Raw genomic sequence first — 21,651 nt, 5'->3', positions numbered from 1 at the left:
CTAGTGCTAAAGATCTCGTTTTTTGGATTATGTTACACAGGTAGGTTAGAAGGGCAGGACATTTTTTCTTTATTTGTATCTGAATCTTTTTTTGTATTCTGTGCTACTTTTCTCATAATATTGATACTTTTAAGTACATTATGGCACATCTCTAATTTAGTAGTAGGGCTCCCCTTTTTTATGACACTTTTCTAATAGTGCTTTTGGAAACACTGTTAGGATTTTTGTTGTTTAGTTAGAATATGTTTTACTGCAATTGTTTTCTGTGTTAGTTTTTTGTCTACTAAAAATAATATAAATCAGACAGTGATTTCTTGTACCACATTGTTTATTTATTTATTGCCAGTTACTTATATAGCGCACACATATTCCACAGCACTTTACAGAGAATATTTGGCCATTCACATCAGTCCCTGCCCCAGTGAAGCTTACAATCTATATTCCCTACCACATGTACACATACACACTTACATGCTAGAGTTCATTTTATTGGGAGCCAATTAACCTACCACTATATTGTTGGATTATGGGAGGAAAGAGGAGAACCTGGAAGAAAACCATGCAAGTATGGGGAGAATATACAAACTCCATACAGTTAGTGCCATGGTGAGCAGGGGCGTCAGAACGTTTTTAGGTTGGGGGGGCAAGATATAATCTCTTTTTGGCGCCCCTAAATTGCTGAATCGCTAAAGGCCAGATCCACATGAAATACATTGAGAAGGCCAGATCCACACTAAGGGGTACTGTATATTCAATAACTGTCGGAAGCTGCCGTCTTGTCGGAAAGACGGTAGCTTCCGACAGTTTTAGGTCGGAAGGGGTTCCGACCTATTCATTAGAGCCCCGTTTATTCTGACAAGTCGGGAAACCCGACTTGTCAAAATGCTGTCAGAATGCATGCTGATTGGCGGCTTCAGCCGCCTATCAGCGTGCATTGTCGGAAGCGGGGCCAAACCCGACAGGTTTTAGCCCCGTTTCCGACAATCTCAATCCGACTTTAAAAAAAGTCGGATTGAGATGAGGGATCTGAGAGCAGGAGACGGTCGGAGCAGCGCTGCAGCGGGGAGAGCAGGAACCCAGCGTCCACCCGGCTCCAGTAAGCGAGGTGGACGCCGCCGTGAGCCTCCGCTGATGCAGCCGCTGCTCGCCCTGTCTCCTCCTCTCTGTCTCCCCTCCTCCGCTGCTATCCCGCTGCTGCCCCCACAGCCGCAGATATTTCTATCACGTCAGCCGCTGACAGCTCTCCCCCCCCCCTCCCTTCCAGGCGCCGTGACAGCTCCCACCACCACTGCTGTCAGCGCACCCGGCAGCGGCAGGACAAGACACCGGGAGCGGCCGCTCTTTGAATAGAGGTTGTCAGGTCCATTCCGACAACTGCATATCGGAATGGACCCGACTCTTATTGAATATACCCCATAGGGGGTCAGATCTGATCACTGCTGTACGTTTTTGCATAGTAGGCGATTAAGTACTAACTGTGCATGCACCGCAATGCACACGTGCATCGGACAGCAACAAAGGCCATCGCTGGTCAGCGACTGGATGGTGCAAAAAATCAGTTCGCACGGGCGTTCACAAGGTCATTGACAGGAGGAAGCCGTTTGTGGTTGGTAACTGACCGTTTACTGGGAATGTTTGGAAAAACGCAGGCGTGTCCAAGCATTTTCAGGGTGATGTCAGCTCTGGCCCCGATCAGCCTGATGTGATCGCACTGGAGGAGTAAGTCCTGGGCTGCGCACAGACTGCACAAAGTGGATTTTAGTGGATTTTAGCTCGACGTACACAATCGCAGTATGCTATCGCACACTTGCACGGCAAATATACCCTCCCCCTGGAGGTGGCGACTATCTGAACACAGAACAGCAAAATTAGCACTTCAGCTCTCCCATGTACCTCTAGTTTCCCTCCACGTGCCCCATGTAGCAGGGAGAGTAGATCAAGCACTAGCAGTGACCAGTGCAGTGCTGGCGTCGAGGTGACTGATATTAGTGGCCGTGGGAGTTACAGGGAGGGTGAGGGCATGGATGCTGACAGGGAGTTAGAAGGAGTGTGAGGAACACTGAGGGGGGAGTTACAGGGAGGTTGAGGGAAGGGGCACTGGGGGGGGGGGGAGTACAGGGAGGGTGAGGGCAGGGGCCCTGAGGGTGGAGTTAGAGGGAGGGTGAGGGCACTGGCGCTGACAGGGGAGTTACAGGGAGGGTAAGGGCTGGGACCCTGAGTGGGGGTTACAGGGAGGGTGACAGTAGGGATGCTGAGGGGGGAGGTAGAAGCTACATGGAGGGTGAGGGCAGGGGCACTGAGGTGGGAGCTACATGGAGGGTGAGGGCAGGGACGCGGACGGGAAGTTACATGGAGGGTGAGGACAGGGACGCTGACAGGAAGTTACATGGAGGGTGAGGACAGGGACGCTGATGGGAAGTTACATGGAGGGTGAAGACAGGGACGCTGACGGGAAGTTACATGGAGGGTGAGGGCAGGGACGCTGATGGGGAGTTACATGGAGGGTGAGGGCAGGGACGCTGATGGGGAGTTACAGGGAGGGTGAGGGCATGGATGCTGAGGGGGGAGTTAGAAGCTACATGGAGTGTGAGGGCAGGGGCACTGAGGCTGGAGCTACATGGAGGGTGAGGGCAGGGACACTGACGGGAAGTTACATGGAGGGTGAGGGCAGGGACGCTGACGGGAAGTTACATGGAGGGTGAGGGCAGGGACGCTGATGGGGAGTTACATGGAGGGTGAGGACAGGGACGCTGACGGGAAGTTACATGGAGGATGAGGACAGGGGCGCTGACGGGAAGTTACATGGAGGGTGAGGGCAGGGACGCTGATGGGGAGTTACATGGAGGGTGAGGGCAGGGACGCTGACGGGGAGTTACAGGGAGGGTGAGGGCATGGATGCTGAGGGGGGAGTTAGAAGCTACATGGAGGGTGAGGGCAGGGGCACTGAGGTGGGAGCTACATGGAGGGTGAGGGCAGGGACGCTGACGGGAAGTTACATGGAGGGTGAGGGCAGGGACGCTGATGGGGAGTTACAGGGAGGGTGAGGGCATGGACGCTGATGGGGTGTTAAAGGGAGGGTGAAGGTAGGGGCACTTAGGGGGGAGTTATAAGGAGAGTGAGGACAGGGGCACTGAGGGTTCACTTACAGGGAGAGTGAGGGAAGGGGTCTATAAAAATTGCTTTATTAGGAGCGGGATGGTCAGGGTCAGGCTGTGGCGGGGGGGGGGGGGGCGTTCAGGGTTAAGCTGGGGGGGCAGGATGGTTAGGGTTAGGATGCGGAGGGGGGGCAGTTAGGGTTAGGCTGTGGGGGGATGGTTAGGGTTAGGTTGTGTAGGGGGCAGTTAAGGTTAGTCTGTGGGGGGGATAGTTAGGGTTAGGCTGTGGGAGGAAAGGGTTAGGGTAAGTGGAGGGGCAGGGGGTGGGGCAGGATACTTTAGTCTACTTGAATTTAGATTTAAACCAATATGTTTAATGTTGTCCAAGGCACAGGAATGGGGAGGAGCCAATAAAGCAAAGGGGATTGAAGGATATTCCAGCTGGTGTTCTCCTAACTGCCACCTGTGGTTACTCACTTTGCCGGCGTTTTGATGGTTCAGGCAGTAGTCCCCATATCTGGCTCCCCCCCGATCGATGCCCTGGGCTGGATGGGTGGCGTCCTTACTGGGAAGCCTCCAGGGATAATCCATGTGCAGTCCGTTGTAAGGGGCGCAATGCATCATGGGATTTGTAGTTTATATTTTACTGCTCTGAGCAGTAAAACATAAACTTCAAATCCCATACCACTTACATCTCTGGCCGGCCGTGTGTATGCCTGTTTGTATGAGCACGGCTAAGTCCCAGATGTCACCCGCAGCAGCTTCCAGTGCTTGGAGCTATGATCGGCGGGCCACTGCCGTTTCAGCCAGGGTCGTCTTTCATATGGGCTCAATGGGCTCTTGCCCAAGGGCCCCAGGAGTAAAAGGGCCCTAGGCTGATAGCTGAGGGTCCCCTCTTTCCAGGGGTACCAGATTTTTGAAAATCGGCCCTGGGGAACCGGAGATATCCGACTTCAAAGCAGTGGTCCTCATGCAAGCCTGTTAATTGTTCTTCCCAGCCAGATATCTTGGGTTCTGTCTGACTTAGAGTTTTTATGAGGGTGTACTCCGAAAGCTGGGACTCTCCCCTTTCAGTGGACACTGGCAGCTTGTCTCTATTATTCCCAGAACCAGAGATACCAGCCTTCCAGCATCTGGTCCCTGCTCCAGCTACACACGCCTAATATGCAATTTTATATTTTTGTTGGTGAATTGCTCTGTCTCCTGACCTCTGATCCCCAAGTCCCCAGAACCTTCTGAAAGGTGGGAATCTCTAGTTTGTTTTTATCCCATTAAAGCTAAGAAATCTATTTCCAGGAACTGGAGATATCTGCAGTAAAGTAAGCTGCTCTCCCACCAGAAAATTATGACTATTAAGCCCACTCCACTATCCACCCCTCCCCTGTGTATTAAACACCCCCTACCACCCTGGAAGTCATGTACCAGGGCCCCTTCATTCAGCCCAATGCCCCCTTCTACAGTTTAGTGTTCTCCTTCCCGCCCCATCTGTGCAGTAAAGGAGTAATTAGCAGAAATTACTGCTCTAGGTCCTACATGCTGAGCAGAAGATAGAACCCCCCCTTCCCCCCGCGGGACATCAAAGCTGCTGCTGACAGCACCCCCCAACCCTACCGCTGATGGGTGGGTAGCATAGGTGTGCGCAGGGGGGGTGCCTGGTGCGCACAGGCACCCCCTAATGTCTGGCACCCCGATCTCACATGCCTGATGCAGCTATCGCCGAGCAGGCTGATTACTGTCTCCTCTGCGCTGCACCCTGCAGGACTGCATTACTGACTGACCGGACGCCTGGGTTAATCAAGGGTGCCATTGACACCGGCTTTCAAATTCCCAGCTCCACCTCCATGTACAAAAACAGCGTGATGTGACATGATTACGTCATGCTGCTCGCATGCCCACCCGCCACATACACACCTCTCTCCTTCTATGCTATGCCAACACCAGCCACTGATGAGGAGCAGCATGCAGCCAGCGTTCCTCTTAGGAAGACAAATTCAATACTGGCAGGCGGTCGGCAGCAGCAGTGACACGTCACTCATTTTTCCAGCAGTGGCAGTACTAGTCTACGACTGTCAGTGTCAGTGAGTGACTGACTTGTAAGTAAGCTGCTGCAGCTTGCAGAGGAAAGAGAGGGGTAGCCAGACCAGGCTGAGGAGGAGCAGTGTAATTGCTGTGAGTGCCATCAGGGGTGTCTGTTTGGTGCACACCACAACATCTGACAATGTATCTGCTTTATTAGGATTGGTACAAAGGTGGATATTTTATATGCGTTGACCATCAATAGATGGTGCTAGACATGCCCAAAAGGCGGTGCTAGACACACCCCTCCGACGGTGCACCCCCTAATAAAATGTGCTGCGCACGCCAGTGGTGGGTAGGGGCCCCAGTGCATTGCTGTGCCCAGGGGCCTACACTGCTGTTAAGACGGCTCTGGTTTCAGCTGTCAGTGCTCCGCGTCAGGTGGCTTTCATAGCCATACCACCTGACGTGGAGCACTGACAGCGGAACAGGCAGTGGCCAGACAGCTCACTGCAGTGCGCCTGGGGCTAGAGCAGAGACGGAGACTGTGCGGCTCCCTCAGTAAGGAGGGGGAGCCGCTTTTCATGCTGCCGGCGCCGCTGCTGCCTGTCAGAGGCAGCCGGCAGCACATATCTGCAAGGTCGCAGAGCGGGGAGAGCGCATCTCCGACCCGGCGCCTCCCTGCTTTGCAGACCTTGCTGAGGGGTTAGCGCCGGGCTTGGGACATTGACTGCATGGAGCGGAGGATGTAATGTGCAGTCTTTCACCTGACCGCACATCGCTCTTCCTGTACACCATCGGCGCCTCTCTATGTTTGGGGGGGGGGGGCGAGCTGCCCCCTTGCCCCACCAGTTCCGACGCCTCTGATGGTGAGAAACAAACCCATGACCTCAGTGCTGTGAGACAGTAATGCTAACCATTACACCGCCTGTGCTGCCCATTTATAATTCTGTCTCATGTAGTTGCTCAAAACCTCTTTGAATATGAGTGATTGATTGTATAGTATCTAATAAAATCTATCTATCTCCAAAGGATAGTCAATTAGTCCTATTCGATGAACAAAGTTCAGAATTTACAGTACATACTACAAATAATAAGAAGCAAAGTTTGTGCACAGCATTACATACAGTACATAAATTATATGGATATATATATGTTTTTGCTCTAAAATATTTTGTTTCTTCTCTAGAATTCTTAAACTGGATTTATCTCTTAATGAACTGGTGGAATTGCAGGCTGACACTTTTCAGCACCTAAAGAACATTCTGGAACTCAATGTTTCCTTCAACGTCCTGACCAGGTGAGAATTCCATGAATTTTGTTGATATTTTGAACTGATGCATTGAATTGTTTTGTTATGTAGTATGTACTGATTATATCACAGTACCAATTTACTTTATTTCATATTAATTAGCTGATATGTTAGATAGCTGCAGTTCTTTATATATATTCTGCTGCAACTTCTTGTCTGTACATTCTGCATGGAGCTTTTAACATGATATCTGTTTTTATTACTCACATTCATATTGTACCTACTGTAGTAGCAGGTCCGGCGCTGCCTGCTCAGCAAAGGGATGCAAAGCAGGGAGGCGCCAGACTGGAGAGGCACTCTCCCTGCTTTACATCCCTGCTGCTGCACCTGCCTTCTCTGTTGCTGCTGCCGTCTGCTGTGCCTGTCACACTGACAGGCAGCAGCGCAGGCAGCTTGTAGCCTCCTCCTCCCCTCTCCCCTGTGATAGCGGCTGTGGTCAGCTTACAAGGGGGCAGAGCTATGCAGAGCTGGAGGCGGAGCCACATGGGACCTAAGGGGGTAGAGCTACACTGGACCAGACTACAGTCAGATCCTGCCAGCCATCAGAAAGTGGATGGAAAAAGTGAGTAAGACAAATAATATGTTTGTATGTATGTACGTATGTGTATGTATGTATGTATGCAAGTATGTATAGTGTGTTTGTGTGTGTGGCGCTGGCAGCTTGAAGAGCTGGTCGGGTCCCCCTCTCTGCCTCTTTACTGATGTACCACCCACCCTTCCCCCCGCTCGCACACTCGCCTGTTTGTCACTGTGAACCTCTTGCCCGCTCGTCACAGTGAACAAAAATTTTGCTGCCGCAACCTGCAGCTGACAAATGTTTGACAGGCAGGGGCACCAGCAGCTTAAAGAGCGGCTCCTCAGTCTGCAGTTCACCAGCTGCCGCTGTTACAGGTGTGACGGCCCGGGAATACTCTCTCTCTCTTTCGATACATATTCCTCATTCTCTTACCCCTTTATAGAATTTGTCGGCAGATAAGAACCACTTGGCCCATCTAGTCTGCCCCTTTTTTTTTTTTTATATATTATTTTTTTTTATCACTAACCTTATTTGATCCTTATTTCTTTGTAAGGATATCCTTATGTCTATCCCATGCATGTTTAAATTGCTCTACTGTCTTAGCCTCTACCACCTCTGATGGGAGGCTATTCCACTTGTCCACTACCCTTTCTGTGAAATAATTTTTCCGCAAATTTCCCCTGAACCTCCCCCCCTCCAGTCTCAGTGCATGTCCTCGTGTCCTATTGCTTCTCTTCATTTGGAGAATGTTTCCCTCCTGGACTTTGTTAAAACCCTTCATATATTTGAAAGTTTCTATCATGTCGCCCCTTTCTCTTCTCTGCTCCAAACTATACATATTGAGATTTCTTAGTCTTTCTGGGTATGTTTTGTGATGTAGGCCATGCACCATTTTAGTTGCCCTCCTTTGTACAGTTTCTAATGTATTAATATCCTTTTGAAGATATGGCCTCCAGAACTGAATACAGTATTCTAGATGAGGCCGTACCAATGACCTATACAGTGGCATTATTACTTCTTTCTTTCTGCTGCTGATTCCTCTCCCAATGCAGCCAAGCATCTGACTAGCCTTCCTCATTGCCTTGTTACATTGCTTACCTGCCTTTAAGTCATCTGAAATAGTGACTCCTAGATCCCTTTCCTCCTCAGTAGTTTCCAGTATAGTGCCATTAATACTGTATTTAGCTTTAGGATTTTTGAGACCCAAGTGCATGATTTTGCATTTTTTGGCATTAAACTGTTCAGTTCTCCAATGCCGGATTCCACCCGGGAATTAGAAACGGGTCCTTCCCGGGTGGAATCCAGCATTGGAGCCTCTGTGCTGGCTTTCCGACCCGGCAATATGCCGGGTCGGTTGCCATAGCGGCGGGGGGGGGGGGGGGGGGGGGGCGGAGCTGGCAGAGGGGGCAGGGGTGGAGGCGGCGCACCCTCTCCCTATGTAGTAAACGGGTCCACGGTCGCATGGACCCGGGAATCCATTTACGCTGCCGCTGACCCGGTATTCTACCTGGGAATAACCCTTCTTATTACCTGGGTTGAATTACTGGGTCAGGCGACCCCGGGAATTCTCATGGGGACCTTTCACATCGCACACTGACCCGTGTCGACCCAGCAATATGCCGGGTCGATACCGAGTTATCTTTGCAATGTGAAAGGGGTATCTTTCTCCCCCCATCACTCTCTCTCCGTGTCTCTCTCCCTCTCTCTCTCTCTTTCCATCTCTCTCCCCATGTATTTTTCTCTCTTTCCCAATGTTTCTCTCTCTCACCATGCTTCTCTCTCTTTCTCCCCACGCCTCTCTCCCTGTGCCTCCGTCTCTCTCTCTCTATGGGGTAAATTTACTAAGAATCGTATTTTCCCGTTTGAGGTCAAAGTTCAATCACGAATGACATCGAAAGTGTAAATATGCAACTTTTTTAATTGATTACGACTAATTTACTAAGCTGCCGTATTCTGCATTTTCGGGTTTTCCGATGTCGATGTCATTCGTTTTTTTAGGCAGTGTTTTACGTGAGTGACTTGTAAAACACTGCCGACTTTAATACAATGAATCTCGGCCGGATCTGAGAGATCCGTGCAGGGCTTCATTGTGCACCTTGTAAAAAAAATAAAAAATGTTTAAACTTAAAAAAAAAATTGCGTGGGGTCCCCCCTCCTAAGCCAAACCAGCCTCGGGCTCTTTGAGCCGGCCCTGGTTGCAAAAATATGGGAAAAAAATTGACAGGGGTTCCCCCATATTTAAGCAACCAGCACCGGGCTCTGCGCCTGGTCCTGGTTCCAAAAATACGGGGGACAAAAAACGTAGGGGTCCCCCGTATTTTTGAAACCAGCACCGGGCTCCACTAGCTGGACAGATAATGCCACAGCCGGGGGTCACTTTTATACAGCGCCTTGCGGCCGTGGCATCAAATATCCAACTAGTCACCCCTGGCCGGGGTACCCTGGGGGAGTGGGGACCCCTTCAATCAAGGGTCCCCCCACAGCCACCCAAGGGCCAGGGGTGAAGCCCGAGGCTGTCCCCCCCATCCAATGGGCTGCGGATGGGGGGCTGATAGCCTTTGTTGAAAGTAATGAATATTGTTTTTAGTAGCAGTACTACAAGTCCCAGCAAGCCTCCCCCGCAAGCTGGTACTCGGAGAACCACAAGTACCAGCATGCGGCGGAAAACCGGGCCCGCTGGTACCTGTAGTACTACTACTAAAAAAATACCCCAATAAAGACATTACACACACACCTTGAAAGTATAACTTTAATGCATACATACACACCACCATATACACATACTTACCTTATGTTCACACGAGGGTCGGTCCTCTTCTCCAGTAGAATCCATGGTGTACCTGTTGAAAAAATCCTACTCACCAAATCCAGTGTAGAGGGCTCCTCGGATAATCCATTTGTAATCCACGTACTTGTAAAAATAAAAAAACGGGACACCCGACCACGAACTGAAAGGGGCCCCATGTTTTCACATGGGACCCCTTTCCCCGAATGCCAGAAACCCCCTCTGACTGATGTCTAAGTGGGTTTCTTCAGCCAATCAGGGAGCGCCACGTTGTGGCACCCTCCTGATCGGCTGTGTGCTCCTGTACTGTCTGACAGGCGGCACACGGCAGTGTTACAATGTAGCGCCTATGCGCTCCATTGTAACCAATGGTGGGAACTTTGTGGTCAGCGGTGAGGTCACTTTCGGTCAACCGCTGACCTCAAAGTTCCCACCATTGGTTACAATGGAGCGCATAGGCGCTACATTGTAACACTGCCGTGTGCCGCCTGTCAGACAGTACAGGAGCACACAGCCGATCAGGAGGGTGCCACAACGTGGCCCTCCCTGATTGGCTGAAGAAACCCACTTAGACATCAGTCAGAGGGGGTTTCTGGCATTCGGGGAAAGGGGTCCCATGTGAAAACATGGGGCCCCTTTCAGTTCGTGGTCGGGTGTCCCGTTTTTAGATTTTTACAAGTACGTGGATTACAAATGGATTATCCGAGGAGCCCTCTACACTGGATTTGGTGAGTAGGATTTTTTCAACAGGTACACCATGGATTCTACTGGAGAAGAGGACCGACCCTCGTGTGAACATAAGGTAAGTATGTGTATATGGTGGTGTGTATGTATGCATTAAAGTTATACTTTCAAGGTGTGTGTGTAATGTCTTTATTGGGGTATTTTTTTAGTAGTAGTACTACAGGTACCAGTGGGCCCGGTTTTCCGCCGCATGCTGGTACTTGTGGTTCTCCAAGTACCAGCTTGCGGGGGAGGCTTGCTGGGACTTGTAGTACTGCTACTAAAAACAATATTCATTACTTTCAACAAAGGCTATCAGCCCCCCATCCGCAGCCCATTGGATGGGGGGGACAGCCTCGGGCTTCACCCCTGGCCCTTGGGTGGCTGGGGGGGGACCCCTTGATTGAAGGGGTCCCCACTCCCCCAGGGTACCCCGGCCAGGGGTGACTAGTTGGATATTTGATGCCACGGCCGCAAGGCACTGTATAAAAGTGACCCCCGGCTGTGGCATTATCTGTCCAGCTAGTGGAGCCCGGTGCTGGTTTCAAAAATACGGGGGACCCCTACGCTTTTTGTCCCCCGTATTTTTGGAACCAGGACCAGGCGCAGAGCCCGGTGCTGGTTGTTTAAATATGGGGGAACCCCTGTCAATTTCCCCCCCATATTTTTACAACCAGGGCCGGCTCAAAGAGCCCGAGGCTGGTTTGGCTTAGGAGGGGGGACCCCACGCATTTTTTTTTTTTAAATTATAACATTTCCCACCCCTTCCCACTGAAAAACATGCACGGATCTCATGGATCCGTGCATGCCTATACAAACACGGGATAAAAAAGCAGGTCTGTTTTTTTTTAGCACTTTTTCACGATTTGTATTTCTGCACGGCAGTGTTTGGCTATTGTCGGCAGTGTTTGTGTTTTGCACTTTTTAGTAAATTCCCGATTTCTACCAAATTGCAGGCGTATTTGACGGTGTATTGATTCGTGATTTTTTCCTAGGACTTCCAAAATATTACGAATGCCCTCATCACTGCCGTGATTTTTGCTTAGTAAATTACCGAGATGACACTTTGAAGAAAAAACGGTCAAAATCGGGACCTTAGTAAATATACCCCTATGTCTCCCTCTGCCCATGCTTCTTTCACTCTCTCCTCTCGGCTCAGCTTTTGACATAATATAAATAATATACTATGTATTATATGGAGAGAAAAAAAGTAAATATATATATATATATATATATATATATACACTGCTCAAATAAATATATAAAGGGAACACTTAAACAACACAATGTAACTCCAAGTCAATCACACTTCTGTGAAATCAAACTGTCCACTTAGGAAGCAACACTGATTGACAATCAATTTCACATGCTGTTGTGCAAATGGAATAGACAACAGGTGGGAATTATAGGCAATTAGCTAGACACCCCCAATAAAGGAGTTGTTCTGCAGGTGGTGACCACAGACCACTTCTCAGCTCCTATGCTTTCTGGCTGATGTTTTGGTCACTTTTGAAAGCTGGTGGTGCTTTCACTCTAGTGGTAGCATGAGACGGAGTCTACAACCCACACAAGTGGCTCAGGTAGTGCAGCTCATCCAGGATGGCACATCAATGCGAGCTGTGGCAAAAAAGTTTGCTGTGTCTGTCAGCGTAGTGTCCAGAGCATGGAGGCGCTACCAGGAGACAGGCCAGTACATCAGGAGACATGGAGGAGGCCGTAGGAGGGCAACAACCCAGCAGCAGGACCGCTACCTGCGCCTTTGTGCAAGGAGGAACAGGAGGAGCACTGCCAGAGCCCTGCAAAATGACCTCCAGCAAGCCACAAATGTGCATGTGTCTACTCAAACGATCATAAACAGACTACATGAGGGTGGTATGAGGGCCCGACGTCCACAGGTGGGGGTTGTGCTTACAGCCCAACACCGTGCAGGACGTTTGGCATTTGCCAGAGAACACCAAGATTGGCAAATTCGCCACTGGCGACCTGCGCTCTTCACAGATGAAAGCAGGTTCTCACTGAGCACATGTGACAGACGTGACAGAGTCTGGAGATGCCAAGGAGAACGTTCTGCTGCCTGCAACATCCTCCAGCATGACCGGTTTGGCAGTGGGTCAGTAATGGTGTGGGGTGGCATTTCTTTGGGGGGCCACACAGCCCTCCATGTGCTCGCCAGAGGTAGCCTGACTGCCATTAGGTACTGAGATGAGATCCTCAGACCCCTTTTGAGACCATATGCTGGTGCGGTTGGCCCTGGGTTCCTCCTAATGCAAGACAATGCTAGACCTCATGTGGCTGGAGTGTGTCAGCAGTTCCTGCAAGACAAAGGCATTGATGCTATGGACTGGCCCGCCCGTTCCCCAGACCTGAATCCAATTGAGCACATCTGGGACATCATATCTCGCTCCATCCACCAACGCCACGTTGCACCACAGACTGTCCAGGAGTTGGCGGATGCTTTAGTCCAGGTCTGGGAGGAGATCCCTCAGGAGACCATCCGCCACCTCATCAGGAGCATGCCCAGGCGTTGTAGGGAGGTCATACAGGCATGTGGAGGCCACACACACTACTGAGCCTCATTTTGACTTGTTTTAAGGACATTACATCAAAGTTGGATCAGCCTGTAGTGTGTTTTTCCACTTTAATTTTGAGTGTGACTCCAAATCCAGACCTTCATGGGTTAATAAATTTGAATTCCGTGGATAATTTTTGTGTGATTTTGTTGTCAGCACATTCATCTATGTAAAGAACAAAGTATTTAATAAGAATATTTCATTCATTCAGATCTAGGATGTGTTATTTTAGTGTTCTCTTTATTTTTTTGAGCAGTATATATATATATATATATATGTATACAGTAAATAATTGGCACTTTAGGTGTGTCAAGCAGCTGTGGTGCCCTTCTCTAATACCATATGCAAAACAAGGTTCCATGGAGGTTGCTTGCATATCTCCCAAACAGCTGAAATAGGAAACAAGTGGCACTCATTGGTTTTTGTTTTCGTTTCCTTAGAAAATATGCCTTTACGGTAACATATTGTTTGAATACATGTTATTGCTATTGAAAAAAGCCTATGTGTATAAGGAAAACTACTGTTTGAATTGGAGGTACCGTTGTGTGGTACCACCCCTTTTTTGTGGTGCCTTCGGCGCGCCTTATCCCTTTTTCAGTTACGGGAAGGTGCAAAATTATAGTTTGCAGGGGGGGTGCTGAACACCCTAGCACCGGCCCTGTGTAGACGGTAATATAATGAGCAGATTAATTGACCTGGTATTTTACTAGCCAATGGGAGATATCACAGTGACCATTATATAATCATGCAGTGTATACAGATGAGAATTATAATTATATTTACATACTAACAGGGGCACCAGAACGTGTTGTTGTTGAAGGGGGGGGTATATATAAAAAAAAAAATTTGCCACTCCCCCCCCCATCCCCACGCAAGGAGCACTTATCCCCAGATCACCTCGGAGAATCTGAGTCAAAACTCCGGAGCTGCAGCGTGCTGCCCTATGTCCTCCTGTCCTGGCCAGTTCTCAGATGCATTACTGGGAGGAGGTGCGGCCATGCTGAGCCTGCTGGGACATTCCCGCCTCCTCCCAGTAATACCTCTGTGAAGAGCCGGCTGGACAGGACACGGGGCAGGACGCTGCGGCGCCGGAGTTTTGAAGTCACAGTCTCCATGGTGATCTAGGGGGTAAGCGCCCCCCCCGCCCCACGCCTGCGCCTATGTCATGTTTGGGGGGGGGGGTGTAATGCTGCCCTCTTGCCCCTCCCTTTCCGACGCCTATGCATACTAGACATAACTAGACATTCAGCTCTCCTATGAATAAGCCAAGCTAGAAGTTACTATATGTAAAACATACTAATATCTGTGGCCTATGTATCTGGGGGTTCTTATATGCATGATCCATGCTTGATATTTGCCCTTGTCCAATGTGCTGTAAAATTAGCTCTGGTTTTACCAACTAGAAAGCGGTATCACAACTTGTTTTTGCTCTGACAGCGTTTCCACCCCCAAACCCCCTCCCCTTCCTATTGTAGTGGAGTCACATGACAGACATATTTGTTCCATTGTCTCCCTTCTGTACATGTGTTTAGTTAGTCAGTAGCTGCTTCTTTATTAGTATTACTGGCTTTATAATTGGTAACAAATATTAATTATCAGATATCATATCACTGAATAATATTTGACACGCTGTGAATAAGCTTTGTGGCTCAACCAAACTTGTTATTTACAGCAACACAACTTAACAAATAAAAAGTCCCTTGCAGACTTGTTGCAGCTGCTTGTTTACTGCTTTGTGCAGCAACCAGGGTCGGCAGAATGGGGGGGGGGGGGGGGGCAAGGGGGCAGCTCACTCCCCCCAAAACATGAGAGAGGCGCTATCCACCCAGACCGACACGCCTGTGCAGCGGTCAGTTTCTGTACTGTCCGGCGCTGTTGCTATAACTTTACACAGTGGGCAGCGCTGAAGCTGCTCTTCCCCATGTGCTCTACCCCCCCCCCACCTCGTTTCCTGCAGCGCAGAGCCGGAGCCATGCTGGCCATGACACCGGAGGTAAACAGCTGACTGTGGGGAAGGTGTAGGGAGAGGAGCAATGAGCAGGCACCCTACCTGACAAATGTGTGTAATGAGCTCTACCTGACAAATGTGTGTAATGAGCTCTACTTGACAAATGTGTGTAAAGGGCTCTACCTGACAAATGTGTGTAATGGGCTCTACCAGGCGTAATGTGTAACGTACTCTACCAGGCGTAATGTGTAACGTGTAACGGGCTCTACCAGGCGTAATGTGTAACGTGTGTAAAAGTCAAATTACTTTCTAACAAATATTTAAAATGCCAGCTCTAATATATACTGTGGACGCCTGCGCATCTTATTACAATGTGCTATGAATGTGCGCTATACATCACAAAACACTACATCCCATAAGAGAAAACAATACACCCACACATTATCTGAGTTCCAAAGCTCATTGATGTATATATTTGTTATTAAAAGGATATGTATTCAATATATCACAATGTACAGTATGTATATAGTTACATGGTTACAATTTACACAGGAAGCAGTTATTACAAACTAATTCATTACAGACACGGCCAGCAATACAATTACCATCTCCCTCAATGCTCACTACGCTCCCCCTCCTCCATCTTTAGCTCTCCCTCCATGCTCACTGCAGAGTACCGGCAGAAACCCATCTCAATCAGCATCTGGGACAAACAGAGACTTCTGTGTGTGTGTTCAGCAATACACTCAGGCTGTTGGGCGTATACAGATCTCTTGTTATTTGTCTGGGGGAGGGAACTTTCTCATTCATGATGAGTCATTGGTCAGTTCATATGCAAGCAACGTCCAGCCTGGTGTAATTACAGGAGATAGCTACTGGTACCAAGCTGCAAGCATGCTGTCTTCCAGGAAATTCATTGTTCTAATAAGAGTGACTTTAGCTTTCATATATTTAATCATATCTACTCATGGCAATGTGCTACAACCTAATCACAGGCATCAAATTGACACACACATTAATCTGGTTACTTTGACACCAAGCACGACATGTCCATCTTGCTCCGCTCCAACAATACACATACATGACGTTACTCCATTATATAATTTGAAACCTTATGATGTCTGGTGCTTGATATGTTTAAATTCATGTGCTGTATGAAATATGTGTTGAATCTATCTTTGTGACATGTCTGTGTAAATGCGTATATTACCATATATTGCGGTGTGCGCTGTGCGTATTCGCAAGTATAGCGACTCATAATGTGTGGAGTCTGTATGTTCTCGCTATGTAATATTTTTTACTTAGACAGTCCACCCTTTGGCAGTAAACAATAACTGCCATAAATTATTAACATAAGAAAAATATTTCAGATAATAATCGGTGACCTAGACACATGTATGTATTCATTTCGCAAATCAGACACTTGACTATATTTGGGGAAGACAGGGAGGAGGACGAGACATCCTTTATATGCACTCGGCGGTCACGGGACCACTGGTTGGGTGTTGGACAACACTCAACCTTTAAAGTATGCTGGGACAGTGCCATGGCCTATGATGTCTGATTTGAACAAACATTTCACACATACACGTACCTACGTCTTTGTACACTGATGTTCGGATTCGATTGAGGTTCTGCTGGGTAGAGGGAGAAAACACAAACAAATCGTGAAAGAGACATATAAAATTTTCATGATTTACATTCCTATCATTTTCTGAACATTGTTTCCATTTCTGGAACGTATGCTAGGTCTATTTCATCACTGAACAAGGGTTATAAGTAGTGTCCTTTCTAGATAACATAAACCTTCGGAGTTCGGGGATAGCCACTCATAAACCTTTCTTCCACGTATATTAATGAGCTCTTTATCTGCTATGTGTGAATAGCCATTGTCTGATTGTTCCTGATTACCTCTCAATTTCCTGATTTCCTGAAATTGGTGAGATTTAAACATTCCAAGGATTTATCTATGGTACTGGTGGATCTTAAGACTAGGGGGTCTAGTTATATTATATTCCTTGTCCACTGGTCCCCTCCCCCTTCCGTGTAATTCAAGTACCTCAGCTAACTCTAAAAAAAATATGGCACTAATCCTGCATCATTTCGTCTTAGAGGTACCTGTGAGCACACCCAACATTCCGTTTGGTTTAAGACCTTACCCACTAGTGAGTGGTAATCACTCAAGGGATGTCTGTCAAATGCTGCCTTATTGCTAGACTGACATCTCTGGATGCACTCATCTTCAAATATGGGGTCACAGTAACTACAAAATACAGTATTCCTCAGACAATAGCCTTTCACGTTACCTCCGAACTCCGTAACTACTAGACCTTTGATTTTTCTCTGGCTTTAACAAACTGATAGGCTAATCCTGGGATCCTATAAGGAAATCACTCCTTCCTCCAGAACCAGTTCCAGTTCCACACTCAACCCCTAATGAAAAACCTCGCAAAAATAGAATGTCATGAAAAAAAAATGTTTGTCAGCGGGAAAAAGAGAAAAAAAAAATAGAACAAAACAAATCTTGTCCATAGCAAATCAATTACAACGACTGGTCTTTCTGTAATCCTTTAGCACGCTCAGGTAGTGTTCAATAGTGCCGCCTCTCAGTCTTCACGAAACAGACTTTCTGGTGATACTTTTGCAATCTCACTCCATTTACGAGTTCCTTCCGGACTACCGACTTTCCTGCAATGGGAATCGTGGACCCAAGTCTCTCTCTCGGCTACTTTCACTGGGATAGTGCTGTCAACAAAACTTGGTATGGTCCTTCCCACCTGTCTATTAGGCAACTTAAGCGTAAGAACAATCACACAGTTTCTTGGTTCACAATCAAGACAGTTAGTATTTGGCATACCAGGAATCAACAGTTTCAAGTTCTTTTGTCAAGTTCTCAAATGCTGGCTCATCTCGATAAGGTACTGTACTGTCACCTCATTGGTGTATTTCTGATCATTGTGTGGATCAATCATGACATGAGGTTGTCTTCCAAAAAACAAAAAACAAAACAAAAACAAAAATTTTGAAGAGGGTGATTCATTAAGTGAAGATCTGAGAGTGGTTCCGATGCTACATAATACTAGTGGCAGTGTCTATGACCACAATAGTCCAATTTCAAGCTTTGATCCTACTCCTAGGTGTACCATATCTACACACAAATGTCTGCACAATTTTCTTTGCGGTAAACACAGCAGCATCTGTGGTGGCTGGAAATGCCTCTACCCAGTTTGAGAAAACATCAGTGCACACCAATACATAACAATAACTCCTAAAGGGTGTTAACTGTATGAAGTCGATTTGTATTACCTGAAAAGGTCCATCTGCAGGAGGGATATGGGATGGCTCTGTTAGTACTACCTCACCAAATGTTCTTCCTCATGCAAGTAAGACAGGTCATTGCTTTCCTGCTTGCCTGAGAAGAGAACCCTGGTACACGCCAGTAAGCTCTTACCAATTTGCACATACCTTCCTTACCCTAGGTGAGTCAGACCATATGCCGCCTCAGCTAGGCTGGGGAGATACGTCCTGTGGGCCACTGGCTTACCTTGTCCATCTCTCCAGAGTCCTGGGGACTCCTAACCATACCCCTTCGACTTCCAGACCTCCTTTTCCTGTAGGGAACACAAATTTGTATCTTAATTTAACTGTTGTATGTTTGCAATGTAGAGCACCATGAGTATAACTCAAAAAGAAAAGAAGAGAAAAAAAAACATCTCTGGAGGAGAGAAAGAAGAAGAAAATATCAGGTCTGCATCCACCAACGGGCATATCAGTGTCTATACAAAATTTCCCTTCACCAGTATTCTCATCCTTCATCCACCCTTTGTGCATGACAAGGCACACTGCAGTAATACTGGTGCCATCGTGCTGGTGAGATGTACTGAGTTCGGGCAGAACTCTGAAGGACCAATTAGGCATGTAGTGTTTGAACTGTAATCGGGTCCATGTATTGTACCACCCTGTGTGAACGCAAAAGATGAAGAGGAAACTGTGGAGAAACAGAATAGAGGTTGGTGACAGATGAGTTTGTAGAGGTGGGGGGGATTTTATTAAAATGACAACTGGATTGGGCTCTACGGGGAATTGATTAACTACTTGGTCTACCCCCCTTTTAAGCTTGTGCATGCTGTGTCACTACTAGGACTACTTCAGCCATCAATCCAGTGTCCTGTCCATCCTAAGTTCAAAGGGAATCCGGTATTTGTGAGATAATTTCCTCTACCTGTGATGGACATGAATCTAGAACAGTGGAATGCAACATTAGTCTTTGAGGGTATCTAACATACCTTGTACTTCCTGAGCGGGAGTACAATATATGTATTTCACATTTAACAAAATCTCTGTCGATTAAGTAAGTCAGGTGCCACTGCTGTTAGGAAAAAGAAGGAAAGGAAAGGGTTTAGCATCGTACAGGCCCAATCGTAACTTCAGCAGGTTTTTGTCAAAGGGTAATGTTGCACTTCTTTCGTTCCTCCCATTTGCCGAATTAGTGTTTACCAGTGATCTTATCCAGACGGAGAATTTTCTAGTACTGCAAAAGACAAAAAGAAAAAATCAACAAGTTTCTGGGTCATGCGAAGTATTCATTCAATCCTTCTCATCCCGTATTAAGGGTCTGTACAATGTCCAACAAACATTTCTGAGTTTATCTTGACTAGAGTCATTACTAGAAATGAATACTTCTTATATGGTAACTAAAATATCCGGGAGTTACCCTATTTCTGTCCGCTTTCCTACTGGCAAATACTAATGTGCGGACAGGTTTTTCTCCATTTCTGACGTTACTTTCTTGATTTTTATTTTATTTTTGGATTTTACTATATATGTACTCGAATGACTCCATACTTACCAGTTCCACTGGTCTCAGACACTTCCCCTGTAGGCTACTGCTCTTCTTTTACCGGTTGGATACTCCTCTGAGTGCATGAGAAATGGCTGAAACCAGTCAGGTCGCCTTCTCCTCCTAAATAAAACTTCGACATTCATTAATACATATATAGGGTACATTCATATTTTTCATATTTTTATTTTTATTATTTTCTATAGTTTGTATGCTGGCCGTAACTGCTTCCACATCTACATATGGCGGTGTACTTGCTTTCTCTTTTTTTCTACTTGTTTATTGTTGCTGCAAGTTCAAACAGTTCTTATATTTCCGTTCTTGTCTTATATGACTTTGGTTAGACATACTACCTGCAATACCTCAGGATCAAACTCACCAACCCTAGGGAATGATGCCCTATCCCCCGCAGTCATACATACCCATTCATTGCAAAAAGCCTCTGCGTGTGGACCATATTTCCCACACATTATAAACCTTGCTGACCCCTTGGGCTGCACCTCTTCTGCCTGAACCCTGGCTGCTGAACGTCTCTCACTTGATCACCTGGCTCCCAGTTGTGGGCCTTTTCCCACAAACAGCAAAATACGCAATGCAAGCAGACGGTGAAAGTCTCTCTGAGCACCTTTCACTCGCTCTCGCCCACGCTGGCCAGTACTACGATACACTGTTGATAGTGGATCACGATGTACCCAACTTAGGGCTCCTATCAGACCTTACAGCACTGTAATTTCTTTCGGTGGAGGTTCTGTTGGAATATTTTCCTGAGAGAGGAAGCGAAAAATTCCTTTTCGGTGTCTTTCCACTGGAATTTTTGTAGGGTGAAAAACAGAAAACTATTGCTCACCCTTTCCAATGGACTTCCACCAGGGATATTTCCTGAAGTAATCAGAGAAAAAACCCCTTGTAAACACAATCACGTCTGCGTATGCTTTCCACAGCGCATATGACACAATAGTATCACGTTGTGCTGTGTAGAACAGACGGACGTGCGGTTCAATCGCACGGCCTATAGATACTTGTTATCTATATGCCCTACGATTGCGGGAGTCGATTTCACAAGCTGCGCTCCACACCCGGAGCGTAACACTAAAAACCTCAATAATCTATCACGCTCCTCCGCACGTTTTCACACAGTACGTGCCTCAATCCACTAAATCAATACGCAAGGTTGCGACCCTTACACGCCGCTTAGCCTCTGCTAACTCAGTGTCCCCACGGGATCCCGATTTCCTGGTTCAATACATCCTCTCCTACTTTCACTCACTCAAATACACAGTGTTTTTCTTTTCTGTACAGAAAATATCACTCCCTTTGATGGATGGTTTTAACCCAGAGGCAGTACAGTGTAAACAAAGTATTGTAATAATCTATATACAAAACAAGAAGGTAAAGCTCACGGCGCTTAGTTAATCATGTACAATGTGAAATGAAAATGGGCTAAATTAGCTTGTAAGAGTATTATGGAGTGAGAAGGTTCTATCAAGATTGTAAAGTACTGTAGTAAGGAGGTAAATCTGAAACTGTATCCCCGTCTGTAGAAGTATCCGAAAATCCCTTCAGAACAGCACTTACTTCTTAACCCCTTGTAACGTTCCTCAAAAGGTATCTTTGTAATCCCTCTGTACATATAAGTATGCTTTCAGCAAGGAAAGGAAAACCCGTCAGTGGGTCAGCGGTAATTCAGACACCCACTTTCCGTGAAGGCTGTGTCGTCCCTTTATACATGTGGGTGAACTTTCAGCGTGGAGAAACCCGTCAGTATGTCAGCGGTATTCCAAACACCCAAATATTGGAGAGATTAAAATATCCAATGAGGATTTTAATGACACAATAAAAATTCAT

At 47.2% G+C, this 21,651-nt stretch overlaps 1 protein-coding gene across 1 annotated transcript in view; it reads left to right on the top strand.

Moving 5' to 3' along the window:
- LOC134935301 (uncharacterized) overlaps window positions 1-21,651 on the top strand; it is a 285,852-nt gene that overhangs the window by 92,895 nt on the left and 171,306 nt on the right. Inside the window, exon 4 of the mRNA XM_063930456.1 lies at window positions 6,301-6,411. Within this exon, the coding sequence (XP_063786526.1) occupies window positions 6,301-6,411 (111 nt within the window). The remainder of the gene's footprint in view (window positions 1-6,300; window positions 6,412-21,651) is intronic.

Source organism: Pseudophryne corroboree, chromosome 6 (genome assembly GCF_028390025.1).
Source record: "Pseudophryne corroboree isolate aPseCor3 chromosome 6, aPseCor3.hap2, whole genome shotgun sequence".
Classification (NCBI taxonomy): Eukaryota; Metazoa; Chordata; class Amphibia; order Anura; family Myobatrachidae; genus Pseudophryne; species Pseudophryne corroboree.
The sequence above is the reverse complement of the archived record's forward strand: the minus strand, read 5'-3'. Positions and strand labels throughout refer to the sequence as shown.